The 14,635-nt window shown below is 40.8% G+C and overlaps 1 protein-coding gene across 2 annotated transcripts in view; it reads right to left on the bottom strand.

Moving 5' to 3' along the window:
* Positions 1 to 14,297, bottom strand: part of prkd1 (protein kinase D1) — a 55,394-nt gene extending 41,097 nt beyond the window's left edge. For both annotated transcript variants that reach the window (XM_064927863.1, XM_064927862.1), the window contains exon 1: positions 13,863 to 14,297. In XM_064927863.1, the coding sequence (XP_064783935.1) occupies positions 13,863 to 14,069 (207 nt within the window). In that variant the 5' untranslated portion in view covers positions 14,070 to 14,297. The remainder of the gene's footprint in view (positions 1 to 13,862) is intronic.
* Between the last annotated feature and the right edge of the window lie 338 nt (positions 14,298 to 14,635).

Below are 14,635 nucleotides of genomic sequence, written 5' to 3'. Positions count from 1 at the left end.
TATTGTTCAGTTTTTGGGGTGAAGCCTGGCCCTTGGCATCCATGAATACACACCACTGATTGTGAGAATGGTGAAGAATTATAGTGCCTTCATTCTCACAGAATGTCATACTAATGATCAACCGTAAATAGGCAGAGATCACTGACATTGTAGTATAGTTTTGAATAACAAGACAATTATATACCATTACATTTGACTAAATGTGGTGATCTTCAGAAAATATCAAGGAAGTGATGAGAGTGTTATAAACTATTGACGTTATTTTGAGGGTTGCAAAGGGTCGTAAACTTTCCGTTAAATTTCCAGAATATTTCCATGGGAAGTTAAGCCCGGGAATTTAAATTCATCAAAGAAGTTAGCTTATAACATATAACAACTATCCCCAACTGCTTAACTATTTATCTGTTCATGGAATTGTATTATTATTATTATTTTTTACTATTATTTTTCTAATCTTTACAGGAAAATGCCACGGGCACTATCTAATGTGTGGAGACATTTCACTGCAGCTAACGTAGAAGGAAAACCTGTGTACATTTGCAAATACTGTGCCAAATCATATGTGAAGAATGCAACAAAGGTGCAGAATCATCTGGCGAAGTGCATAAAGTTCCCTCAGTGCTCACAACAAGCAACCTCTGACAAAAGTCCCTCTCTATTCAAGGTGAAAATTATGAATCAAACACCTTATCGATAGCAACAGCTCATGGTCCTCCTGGAATCAGAAGTTGTTTTTTTTTGACTCAATGGAGGAACGTAGTCAGAGAAATGCTGATGAATGTCTTGCTCAAGCTGTGTATGCCACTGGTTCATCTCTGATGCTCACAGGCAATGTGTATCGGATGAGATTTCTGAATGTCCTCTGTACAGGATACACCCCTCCAATCAGACATGCTTTATCTACTCATTTGCTGGATGCAGAGTTCAACAGAGTGCAAGTGAAGGTCAAGCAAATCTAAAGAAAGCAGACTATATTGCAATCATCTCTGATGGGTGGTCGAATGTTTGTGGGCAAGGAATAATTAACTACATAATCTCCACCCCTCAACCAGTATTCTACAAGAGCACAGACACACCGGTCTTTACATTGCAGATGACCTGAATGCAATCATCAATGACCTTGGACCACAGAAGGTATTTTCACTGGTGACAGACAATGTTGTGAACATGAAGGCTGCTTGGTCTAAAGTGGAGGAGTCCTCCCCTCACATCACACCCATTGGCAGTGCTGCTCATGCATTGAATCTGCTACTCAAGGACATCATGGCACTGAAAATAATGGATACACTCAACAATAGAGCTAAGGAAATGGTTAGGTATGTGGGTCATGAAAGGTCATGAAGTTATAGCAGCAATCTACCTCACCAAGCAAAGTGAGAAGAATAAGAGCACCACATTGAAGCTGCCCAGCAACACCCGTTGGGGTGGTGTTGTCATCATGTTTGACAGTCTCCTGGAGGGGAAGGAGTCTCTCCAAAAAATGGCCATATCACAGTCTGCCGATATGGACAGCCCCATCAAGAGGATCCTGGATGATGTATTTTGGGAGGGAGTGGTAAGCAGCCTGAAACTCCTGAAACCTATAGCAGTAGCCATTGCACAGATTAAGGGAGACAATGCCATCCTGTCTGATGTTCAAACTCTGCTTGCAGATGTAAGAGAAGAAATCTGTACTGCCCTGCCCACTTCACTGTTGCTCCAGGCAGAGGAAACTACAGTTCTGAAATACATCAAAAAGCGTGAAGACTTCTGCCTGAAGCACATACACGCCGCAGCATACCTGTTTGACCCCAAGTATGCTGGCAAGAGCATCCTGTCTGGTGCAGAAATCAACCAGGCCTATGGTGTCATCGCTACCATGTCTCGCCACCTTGACCTGGATGAGGGCAAGGTTCTTCGCAGTCTGGCGAAGTACAAATCGAAGCAAGGGCTTTGGGATGGAGATGCAATATGGCAGTCGTGCATCTCATCAGCCACCTGGTGGAAGGGACTTTGTGGATCTGAGGCTCTTTCCCCTGTTACCTCTATCCTCCTCCAAATCCCACCAACATCAGCTGCCTCCGAGTGCAACTGGTCCTTGTTTGGGAACACACACACCAGAGCACGCAAGAGGCTGACCAATACAAGGGTTGAAAAATTGGTGGCCATCCGGGCAAATTTCAGGCTTTTTGAGCCTGACAACGAGCCATCCTCAACAAGGTTGGAAAGTGACAGTGAAGATGAAGCCTCAGAGACAAGAGGTGGACATTGATGTTCAAGAGGTGGACATTGAGGAGGTCGAGGGAGAAGACATGGAAGCCTGATAGTCTAGAAACTAAAGCTTTTGTTGTCTTCCTATCATTTTACAGATTTTTTGGGAGATGCGATGGATCATTGGGGATCATTCAATATTCCCTTTCTTTTGTTGTTCAGTGAATTAATCCATGTGAAGAGTCAACTTATTTAATTAAAGTTCAATTCATAACTAAATAGTTTTATTTATGTTGGAAGGATTTAATCATTTGCAATTGTGTTTACTTATGATAAGAAAAAAGGTTTATGTTTCGGTCTCCATATGAAATGGTAAATATATCCAATGCAAAAAACATCTACATTTAAATGGTATTAATATTAATGTGCATATATTCCCGTTAATTCCTGTTAATTCCCACGGAAAGTTTCCACTTTTGAATTTCCCCCAAAATGTGCAACCCTAGTTATTATACATAATCTAGTTGTACTAACACCTAACATGTAGTACAAAAGAGGGGTTACCAGCACAACAGAAGTATTCTGTTGTATTTCCAATTAGCAATGTTTTCTTCCTATTTTTCTAATCTAAAAGAGGTTTCACCTTGATTCGTGTTTGTTTACAGCGTTTGACTTTTGCAAACAAACTTCACTTTAGATTTTTTTTACAAGGATGTTGTTTGTGAGAAAACATTCACAGCATTGCACTGTATTTATATTTGGAATGGCATCAGTGGCAACATCATTGCCACGCAGGAAAAGATAATTGTGTTTTCAGAGCTTTTGCTTTCCACAGACATCATAATGAGCTAACCTTTCAGCTCACCACGTTAACACCGACAGAAACCACAGCAAATTTTTTGTCATTTCAATAATTGAGCTGTGCAGTGTTTACTTAATCACTAAAGTAATTAACAGGCAGAGGCAGATTCTTTTGTTGTCTATCTCTACCTGTTCTCTGTGGTGAGGATCAGTACAATGCTCTGTAATGAGGGCAACTCTTGCATCTCTGATAGCAACTCTTTTAAAGGGGCAATCCGGGATTGGTACATCTATTTTTGGACAAAGTCGACCCTATAGATTTATACATCCTACTAGTTGATTAGCAGATGAGACCAAATATGTTTTTTATGGTGCTGACACTAAGGAGTGAGCACTCAGAGTGCTGGGGCAGAAAAGGGCCATGATCCTGAAAGGGAATGGTGATCCTCTACAACATTTATCTTATGCTAATGAAGGTGCATGGTGCTCTGAATGCTTTCCAAAACAACTGGTCCACAATGGCCTATGCACATTGTACAGCATTCATCTGCCGTTCTGTTCTGCCCAAGGGTAGGTGTGTGTGTGTGTGTGTGTGTGTGTGTGTGTGTGTGTGTGTGTGTGTGTGTGTGTGTGTGTGTGTGTGTGTGTGTGTGTGTGTGTGTGTGTGTGTGTGTGTGTGTGTGTGTGTGTGTGTGTGTGTGTTAGTACGTGACCCTACCACACATGGCTCTCGTCAGGATAATGGCACTCAAATGGATACTTCACAGGCAATCACAATCAGTTGCCAAGCAACAGGGGCACCATTCTATAACTAGGAGACAAACGTTGGGGAGCAGACCACAGAATTTAATCTAATTCATTTTTAATACCTTGGGGAGACGTACAGTAAACTATAACTTGATCATGTTTGTCTAATGTTTCTCATTTGTAAAACCGCATGGAATAAACCTTCAGAACTATCCAAACATATACCGTACACAGCCATGGCGAAAAAAGGAAATATCTAGAAGAAAAAGAAACGCACACCTATTAAGACGAGGTGCTGGCTAGCGGAGTAGAAACTTGAAAATAAAAGAAAGCCGCACACTCTTGGAGCTCAGATGCAAAAATTTAATACCAACGTTTCGACAGCCAAGCTGTCTTCATCAGGGTATAATCACAAACACTGCGGGATGACTCGTTTATATAGTGTCAAAGGACACAGGTGTCTGTAATCATGGTTAGGAGTGGCCTAATATCATTGGTTAATAATCAAATATTAAAATGTCATGCAAAGAACAGCATACAAACAAATGGATAGCATACGATCATAGATTAATTGGACTATACAAGTTTTTTTGTTTTTTTTAAATTTGACCTTTATTTTACTAGGCAAGTCAGTTAAGAACAAATTCTTATTTTCAATGACGGCCTAGGAACAGTGGGTTAACTGCCTGTTCAGGGGCAGAACGACAAATTTGTACCTTGTTTACACACAATTACAATGGCAAAGTCACAATAATCACAAGAATGGCTTCAGATCAAAGTCTATGTTGAGACCGAAGGGTCTTTAAATTAAAGATCCAGGCAGCCTCTCGTTTTAACATAAATTATCAAGGTCACCCCCTCTCCTAGGGAGGGTGACATGTTCGATGCCAATATAACGCAGAGACGAAATCGAGTGGCCTGCCTCCAAAAAGTGGGCCGCAACTGGATAAGTCAAGTTTTTACACCTAATGGTGCTACGATGCTCTGAGATACGTACTTTTAATTCGCGCTTTGTTTTACCTACATAATTTTTACCACAAGGACAAGTTATAAGATAAATAACTGCCTTAGTGGAGCATGTAATAACACCTTTTATTGGGATCGATTTCCCTGTTTGTGGGTGTTTGAAGGATCTACATTTATAAGTGCCATTGCATTGAGCACAGCCATTACATTTGTAATTTCCATCCAGTAGGGGCGCAAATAGACGTTGTTCAGGAATATCTTGGGGTGGTAAATCAGAGTGTACCAATTGGTCTCTGAGATTTCTGCCCCGCGAGAATACGACCAAGGGAAGGTCCGAAAACACATTACCGAGACTATCATCGGATTTTAGGATGTGCCAATGTTTGTGAACAATTCCCTTAATTTGTTCAGAGCACTTTGAATAGCGGGTAGTTAGAACGCAAGAATGCGTCTTTTTGCGAGACTGACCTTGAAAAAGGTCATGTCTCGTTTTGTTTTGAATTTTCTCAATGGCAATATTAATCTGATCATTCTTGTAGCCCCTCTCCTTGAACTTTCTTTGCGTCTCAGCCATATTTCTGTCGAAATCGGAAATATAACTGGTTATTATCATGATATATCATTTACCATCTATACCTTCATATATATATATATATATAACACATACATTATGTCTGTTTCTCCAACCGATTTCCAAGCAGTCATCTGTATCCACGACACTATGAATGCATGACAGCATCCCAGTCTTGAATATGATTAAACTTTATAGTGGGTGACGAAATAAAGAAAGGATTGGTGTGAAGAAGAAGAAATGGTGGTGGAAGGATGCGGTTGGTTGAAGGACTTGTGGGATGGATGTGTAGCCTATGGCTCAGCCAGGGGAGCTATCACTGAATATCTCACTTGGTTCAAGGAGTCAAGCTGGCCATGAGCAAATGGAAAATAAATAAGGAAGCGTGATATTCACGGTCCGGCAGGGCACGGCCCTACAGTGGAAAAGCCCCATAAGTGATCCGAACCCTGCTCACGTCACAGCTCTACATATGGACTGACACTGACTGAGCAAGGAGGTTAGCACTCTCTGTGACAAACCAAAGTGTTTCCAACTGATTAATAAGGACACTTGAAAGAAAAGAGCGGTAAAGAGTGGTAATGCAAAAAGGTGGTAAAACTTCAAACAAAGGCGTCATTCTTTTAATTAGTCCTTATAACGCTTGGCTCTAATGGATTCCAATGAGATGGCCAGTTCACAGTCTGTTAGATCTGTAAAACAGCATTTTGATGGGAGCCAGAACTGTGGTTGAAGTGATAAAGATGTCAAGGAGTTGACTGCACACAAGCGCCCGTCCTCGTGTCATTGTCCAAAATCAGGCAAATGTATCAAAGGACTGTTCAAAACTCATAGATACTGTACATGTCAATAGTTATGGTTAAGCTGGTTCATGGTTGCAAGATCTTATTTGGATCAGGACTTGAATGTCAAGAGGAGGATGACACGACTATCCGTTATGCATCATGCGCACATATCCCTGCATATTGTATCGATTTGTTTAACTACAGATAACTACTGTAAATCTTTGTTCAGCATGTAATTGCGTACCTGTAATTATCCCTCTACATAATTGAAAAGGCCAGTTTGACAGTATCAGCATCAGACAGAGACATCCTTCTATGTTCTATAATAAGATCCTTTCCAGGAACTCCTCATAGGACATGGCTAACAATGTCATCTTTGCCCTTTGATGATCTAATTCTCTCTTTGCCACAGTAAGATCCTCTATAAATTGGTCAGTGGCGGCTGCTGATTGGCTGTATACCCGCGAGGTGGTTGGAGTCAACAAAGCAGCATGACAGAAATATGATTCCAACTTTTCATACTACAGGCAGTTTCTTTAAGAAGATATATGAAGTGATCTGTGCAAATGAACAGCATAAATACACCCATTTCACTTGTATATCAAAAACCGAATGACCACTGCTGCGCCGCACATTACCGGCACTGTTTTGAACAGATTAGATTCTACTATTTAGAACTTGCAGCCAGCTCACGAACGATCGTAAAAGGGAGAACACAACAAGCATGCAGATGCAATAAGTGAATACACATTATCTACAGTATATCACAAAAGTGAGTACAACCCTCACATTCTTGTAAATATTTGAGTATATATTTTCATGTGACAACACTGAAGAAATGACACTTTGCTACAATGTAAAGTAGTGAGTGTACAGCTTGTATAACAGTGTAAATTTGCTGGGATGAGGTAGTTGAGTGTGCTATTTACAGATTGGCTGTGTACAGGTACAGTGATCGGTAAGCAGCTCTGACAGCTGATGCTTAAAGTTAGAGAAGGAGATATAAGTCTCCAGCTTCAGTGATTTTTGCAATTCGTTCCAGTCATTGGCAGCAGAGAACTGGAAGGAAAGGCGGCCAAAGGAAGTGTTGGCTTTGGGGATGACCAGTGAAATATACCTGCTGGAGCGTGTGCTACAGGTGGGTGTTGCTTTGGTGACCAGTGAGCTGAAATATGGCGGGGCTTTACCTAGCATAGACTTATAGATGACCTGGAGCCAGTGGGTTTGGCGACAAATATGTAGTGACTAGTAAGTTATTGAACAGCTTGTTTAGAAAATATACACATTTAACACACGTTTATGAGAATTTAAAATATAATCCATGAATTATATACAGTGCCTTGCGAAAGTATTCGGCCTCCTTGAACTTTGCGACCTTTTGCCACATTTCAGGCTTCAAACATAAAGATATAAAACTGTATTTTTTTGTGAAGAATCAACAACAAGTGGGACACAATCATGAAGTGGAACGACATTTATTGGATATTTCATATTTTTTTAACAAATCAAAAACTGAAAAATTGGGTGTGCAAAATTATTCAGCCCCTTTACTTTCAGTGCAGCAAACTCTCTCCAGAAGTTCAGTGAGGATTTCTGAATGATCCAATGTTGACCTAAATGACTAATGATGATAAATACAATCCACCTGTGTATAATCAAGTCTCCGTATAAATGCACCTGCACTGTGATAGTCTCAGAGGTCCGTTAAAAGCGCAGAGAGCATCATGAAGAACAAGGAACACACCAGGCAGTTCCGAGATACTGTTGTGAAGAAGTTTAAAGCCGGATTTGGATACAAAAAGATTTCCCAAGCTTTAAACATCCCAAGGAGCACTGTGCAAGTGATAATATTGAAATGGAAGGAGTATCAGACCACTGCAAATCTAGTAGGTCAAATCTAGTAGAATAGTAGGTCAAAGGGTTTTCTTTAATGGAAGCTTCTCTAACGTCAAACATGTAAATTGTGGTGTAGCGCAGGGCAACTCTCTGGGCCCTCAACTCTTTTCTATTTTTAACCAATGAGCTGCCACTGGCATTAAACACAGCATGTGCGTCCATGTATGCTGATGATTCAACCATATACTCATCAGCAACCACAGCTAATGAAGTCACTGAAACCCTTAACAAAGAGTTGCAGTCTGTTCTGAAATGGGTGGCCAGTGTGACAATAGTGGTAGTACGAACTTGGACCCAGGCGCAGAGAAACACAGCAGGCAGAGGTAAGGGAAAATCCAGAAGGTCTTCATAGCAAAACAACAAAGAAGGGGCACATCAGAACACTGGACAAAACATGAGACCTGAGCAACTGGCCCAGTCCACAGAGGAACCAAAATAGTCATCCAGCAGGTTATCCCAATAAGTCCAACTAGGGTCACCTGGATACTAGAGGAAACCCAAGGGTGCTCTCCAGTGGCAACAACAGGTAGTACACTCCAGGAAGAAACCCTGACCTGTGACAGCCAGGAATAAACTGGTCCTGAACATCTCTAAAACTGAGAGCTTTGTATTTGGTACAAATCCCTCCTTAAGTTCTATACCTCAGCCGAATCTGGTAATGAATGTTGTGGCTGTTGAACAAGTTGAGGAGACTAAATTACTTGGCGTTACCTTAGATTGTAAACTGTCATGGTCAAAACATATAAATTAAATGGTTATAAAGATGGGGAGAGGTCTGGCCATAATAAAGAGATGCTCTGCTTTTTTTGACACCACACTCCAAAAAGCAAGTCCCTCGGGCTCTAGTTGTCTAATCTTGATTATTGTCCAGTCGTGTGGTCCAGCGCTGCAAGGAAAGACCTAGGAAAGACCTGGCCCAGAACAGAACGGCACGTTCTGCTCTTCATTGTAATCAGAGGGCTGATATAAATACTATGCATGCCAGTCTCTCTTGGCTAAGAGTTGAGGAGAGACTGACTGCATTACTTCTTTTTATAAGAAACATTGTGTTGAAAATACCAAATTGTTTGCATAGTCAACTTACACACAGCTCTGACACACACACTTATCTCACCTGACATGCCACCAGGAGTCTTTTCACAAATCCACAACAAATTCAAGAAAGCGTACAGTATTATATAGAGCCCTTATTGCATAGAACTTCATTCCATCTCATATTGCTCAAATAAACAGCAAACCTGGTTTTAAAAAACAGATAAAACAACACCTCACAGCACAACACCTCTCCCTTATTTGACCTATTAGATAGTTTGTGAATGCATTGATATGTAAGCTACGTGTGCCTTTTTAAAAATGTATGTAGTTCTGTCCTTGAGCTGTTCTTATCTGTATTATGTCATTCTGTATTATGTTTCATGTTTTGTGTGGACCCCAGGAAGAGTAGCTGCTGCTTTTGCAACAGCTAATGGGGATCCTAATAAAATACCAAAAAATAGATACCAATACCAAACCGATGCTGGAACTAAAGCCACACTCAATGAGCTGTATTCCGCCATAAGCAAAACGGAAAACGCTCATCCAGAGGCGGTGCTCCTAGCGGCTGTGGACATTAATCCAGGGAAACTTAAATCAGTTTTACCTCATTTCTACCAGCATGTTAAATGTGCAACCAGAGGGATAAAACCTCGAGACCACCTTTACTCCACACACAGAGACGCATACAAAGCTCTCCCTCGCCCTCCATTTTGTAAATCTGACCATAATTCTATCCTCCTGATCCCTGCTCACAAGCAAAAACTAAAGCAGGAAGCACCAGTGACTCAGTCAATAAAAAAGTGGTCAGATGAAGCAGATGCTAAGCTACAGGACTGTTTGCTAGCACAGACATATGAATATGTTCCAGGATTTTTCCAATGGCATTGAGGAGTACACCACATTAGTCACTGGCTTCATCAATAAGTGCATCGATGACGTCGTCCCCACAGTGACTGTACGTACACTAACGTTCAGAAATACAGTGTAGACATTATTAATGCTGTAAATGACTATTGTAGCTGGGAACGGCTTTTATGGGATATCTACAGTTGAAGTAAGAAGTTTACATACACCTTAGCCGAATACATTTAAACTCAGTTAAACAATTCCTGACATTTAATCCTAGTAAAAATTACCTGTCTTAGGTCAGTTAGGATCACCACTTTATTTTAAGAATATGAAATGTCAGAATAATAGTAGAGAGAATTATTTATTTCAGCATTTGTTTCTTTCATCACATTCCCAGTGGGTCAGAAGTTTACATACACTCAATTAGTATTTGGTAACATTGCCTTTAAATCGTTTAACTTGGGTAAAACGTTTTGGGCAGCCTTCCACAAGCTTCCCACCATTAGTTGGGTGACTTTTGGCCAATTCCTCCTGACAGAGCTGGTGTAACTGAGTCAGATTTGTAGGTCTCCTTGCTCGCACATGCTTTTTCAGTTCTGCCCACAAATTTTCTATAGGATTGAGGTCAGGGCTTTGTGATGTCCATTTGGAAGACCCATTTGTAACCAAGCTATAACTTCCTGACTGATGTCTTGAAAAGTTGCTTCAATATATCCACATAATTTTCCCTACCTCATGACGCCATCTATTTTGTGAAGTGAAACCAGTCCCTCCTGCAGCAAAGCACCCCCACAACATGATGCTGCCACCACCGTGCTTCAGGGTTGGGATGGTGTTCTTTGGCTTGCAAGCATCCCGCTTTTTCCTCCAAACATAACAATGGTCATTATGGCCAAAAAGTTCTATTTTTGTTTCATCAGACCAGAAGATATTTCTCCAAAAAGTACGATCTTTGTCCCCATGTGCAGTTGCAAACCGTAGTCTGGATTTTTAATTCTTCCTTGCTGAGCGGCCTTTCAGGTTATGTTGATATAGGACTCATTTAATTGTGGATGTAGATACTTTAGATACTTTAGTACCTATTTCCTCCAGCATCTTCACATGGTCCTTTGCGGTTGTTCTGGGATTGATTTGCACTTTTCATACCAAAGTGCATTCATCTCTAGGAGACAGAATGCGTACCCTTCCTGAGCGGTATGATGGCTGCGTGGTCCCATGGTGTTTATACCTGCGTACTATTGTTTGTACAGATGAACGTGGTACCTTCAGGCGTTTGGAAATTGCTCCCAAGGATGAACCAGACTTGTGGAGGTCCACTATATGTTTTCTAAGGTCTTGGCTGATTTCTTTTGATTTTCCCATGATGTCAAGCAAAGAGGCACTGTGGTTGAAGGTAGGCCTTGAAATACATCCACAGGTACACCTCCAATTGACTCAAATTATGTCAATTAGCCTATCAGAAGCTTCTAACGCTATGACATCATTTTCTGGAATTTTCCCAGCTGTTTAAAGGCACAGTCAACTTAGTGGGAGTGGGAGGCCCCGGTGCACAACTGAGGAAGAGGACAAGCACATGAAAGGGTCTAGTTTGAGAAACAGATGCCTCACAGGTCCTCAACTGGCAGCTGACAAACACCAGTCTGGCCATTTTGATCCTGTAATCGAACCCAAAAATGCTGATGCTCCAGATACTTCTAAAGAAGGCCAGTTTTATTGCTTCTTTAAGGAGCACAAAAGTGTTCAGCTGTGCTAACATAATTGCAAAGGGGTTTACTAATGATCAATTAGTCTTTTAAAATGATAAACTGGATTAGCTAACACAATGTGCCATTGGAACACATGAGTGATGGTTGCTGATTGTGGGCCTCTGTACGCCTATGTAGATATTCCATTTAAAACATCTGCCGATTCCAGCTACTATAGTAATTTACAACATTAACAATGTCTCCACAGTATTTCTGATCAATTTGATGTTATTTTAATGGACAAAAAATTGCTTTTCTTTCAAAAACGAGGACATTTCTAAGTAACCCCATACTTTTTAATGGTAGTGATTATATATACAAAGAAAAAAATCAGGACCAATCCCAAGTGTTTTTTGTTGACCAATCACAATTGGGGAGCCGTTACTAACGCCTTAATGGGCTGGCCGCCGCTGACTTTGATCCAAAGAAGACCCAGAGTAACTCTCAGAGTAGTACTCTACACTTTGATTGGACATTGAAGCTGTCAAACGCGATGCAACTACTGCATATTCAAAGAGTTAATTTAGCCTAGAAAGTGCGATCATCATGCCAAACTAGCTTTCAGTAAAGTTGCAATTAGATGACTAATCTAATTCTAGCCACTTTATCATAAGGTTTAGGGACAAATCCTAACTTCTATCAAGTTGACTCATTCCATCCAGGATATGCTGCTGTATAAATCAAACTAATTTTCTCGTCATCCTCACAGTCTAGCTGTCTCACTTTACATAGCATATATGCAAACAAACACACCCACACACAAATTAAAGATTTCACTTCGTACTATTTAAAGTGTTAAGTGTACTGAGCAGCTATACACAAGATATCCTCTCTCTGTGATAAAATTTGTCTACAAGGTGTTGAGGTATAGCCTCTTATACCTGTAGTTCATATAGGAGCTGTTCGTTACTTAATTAAGAACAATCTCATTTACCCTCACACACCAATAGGATAACAGTGGGGATGACAGAAGTGCAACCCTGGCACTTTGTATGTATCACCCAAAACGTATAATACCAATTAGAATAACCTGGGGGGGGCCTGTGGAAACATGATCATGTTGAAACGGAAATAAACAAATGAAGTGAGACTATCAAGATGTTTTCCCCAAATGAAACTATGAAGTTACAACATATGTAAGCCTACATAAAACTGTCTGAGATATAATTTTCCATTTCGGATTTAAGGTACCGTGTTTTTTAACCCTTGCCCCTTTCAGATATGAACAAAATTCAGTATAAGGAAGACGGAATGGTAAAGGAGACAGGTTTATGTTTAGATATGAAAGGGGTTAATATTACCTAAGACTTACATTTTGTAAATACATTTTTGTTATTTAGCAGACACTCCTATTCAGAGCAACTTACAGGCGCAATTAGGGTTTAGTGCCTTGCTCAAGGGCACAGACTTATTTTTCACCTAGTTGGCTTGGGGATTCAAACCAGCGACCTTTCGGTAACTGGCCCAACTATCCTAACTTATACGCTACCTGCCTATAGGCCACCAGCCGCAGCCTAAGGGTTAGAGCGTTTGGCCAGTAACCAAAAAGTCGCTAGTTCGAATATTCGAGCCCACAAGGTGAAAAATCGGTCGATGTGCCCTTGAGCAAGGCACTTACTCCTAATTCGCTCATGAGGCGCTGTGCTACTATGGCTGACCCTGTAAAACAACAAATTTCACTGCATCTATCCAGTGTGTGCCAATAAAACATTATTTTTAATGTTTTGTAGATGGTCATGCATACACTGTATAGGCTACAGGCCTGATGATTATAGGGAAAGGATGGTGTAGTTGGATGGTGTAGTTCCCATGTTGTTGATAAGTGATCAACTACAACTTTATTAAATATGTGGATTCTCTATTTCATAAGCTTATGTTGAACTTTTCCTTTCTCTACATGATACCATATTTGTTAGGCCTACATCTTTCCATGATCAATAAACACAGTAATTTATAGAACTGTTGTCCTGCTTGTTGGAATAAATTATTGAATGTGACATCAAGGACTTTTCTGAGTTGCTAATTGCAACATAAAAATGGAACCGACAACGATTGAAATGTTTTAGTTCATACCTAATTTACTGTATGGGTCAGACATAGCCTAATTTTCAATCCCATATGGATTGTGTCACGCCATACAGTAAACTAAATACCTAATACCCGAATGCAAACGTGTGCAAAAGTTTATAAAGCACTAAGAACTATATCTGTGCTTAATTTAAACTAATTAAATTACAAGGATGGCATTACATAAGTGATAGGATATACTGTAGTTACCTTCTGGTCCACGATGTAACATGCCATCTCCCGGACTTGAGCGAGACTGAAGTCGACAGAATCCAACAGAACGGGCTCGCGGCTCAGCCCGATCTGGATCTGGAAAGAGATGCCATTGGACACAGAGGACAGGGGACTCGACGGTCGGATCACCGGCGGAGCACTCATATTTATCTCTCGAGAGTCAAAACAATACAGACTCGACATACTGTAGGTGAGTAAATCTACTTGTCTAACCGCAAAACAGACGCCTGTTTTGAATATCAAACCACAACTTCAAATATCCGATCGTGTCATGAATGCAAATTATGACGAGAGATTATTAGCCTAATAAAACGAATGATAGAAACCAAAGACATGTTGAAAAATATCATATTTTGAGCGGTGAAATACGATAATGATGAAGCCATATACGTCAGTTACGCTTGAACGTTCGGATGTAATCAGAGCCCGCCTCCTGCCTGGATGGCTGATGTTATGCCGTGTTCATGTGCTAGTCGGAACTCTGAAATGTCCTACTTGCTAACTGGTGGTACACTTGCCGTGTTCCACCAGTTAGCAAGTCATACATGTTTTGAGTTTCGTAGTTCCTACTAGGACGTTAACGTGGCAATAACTCTCATCAGTGAGACAGGGTGGTGGGAGAAGAATGGACAGCTGAGCGGTGACGAAGAGCGAAATTGAGGTTAGGCCTTCCCCTCATGCTTTCTTATCGAAAGTTTATTAAGCTTGGGTACCACTGGGCTATCCTGCCAAACATCCGAAATATTGAC

The sequence above is a fragment of the Oncorhynchus masou genome, chromosome 21, assembly GCF_036934945.1.
Source record: "Oncorhynchus masou masou isolate Uvic2021 chromosome 21, UVic_Omas_1.1, whole genome shotgun sequence".
Classification (NCBI taxonomy): domain Eukaryota; kingdom Metazoa; phylum Chordata; class Actinopteri; order Salmoniformes; family Salmonidae; genus Oncorhynchus; species Oncorhynchus masou.
Note: the sequence above shows the minus strand (reverse complement) of the source record. Positions and strands in the feature narration are given on the sequence as shown.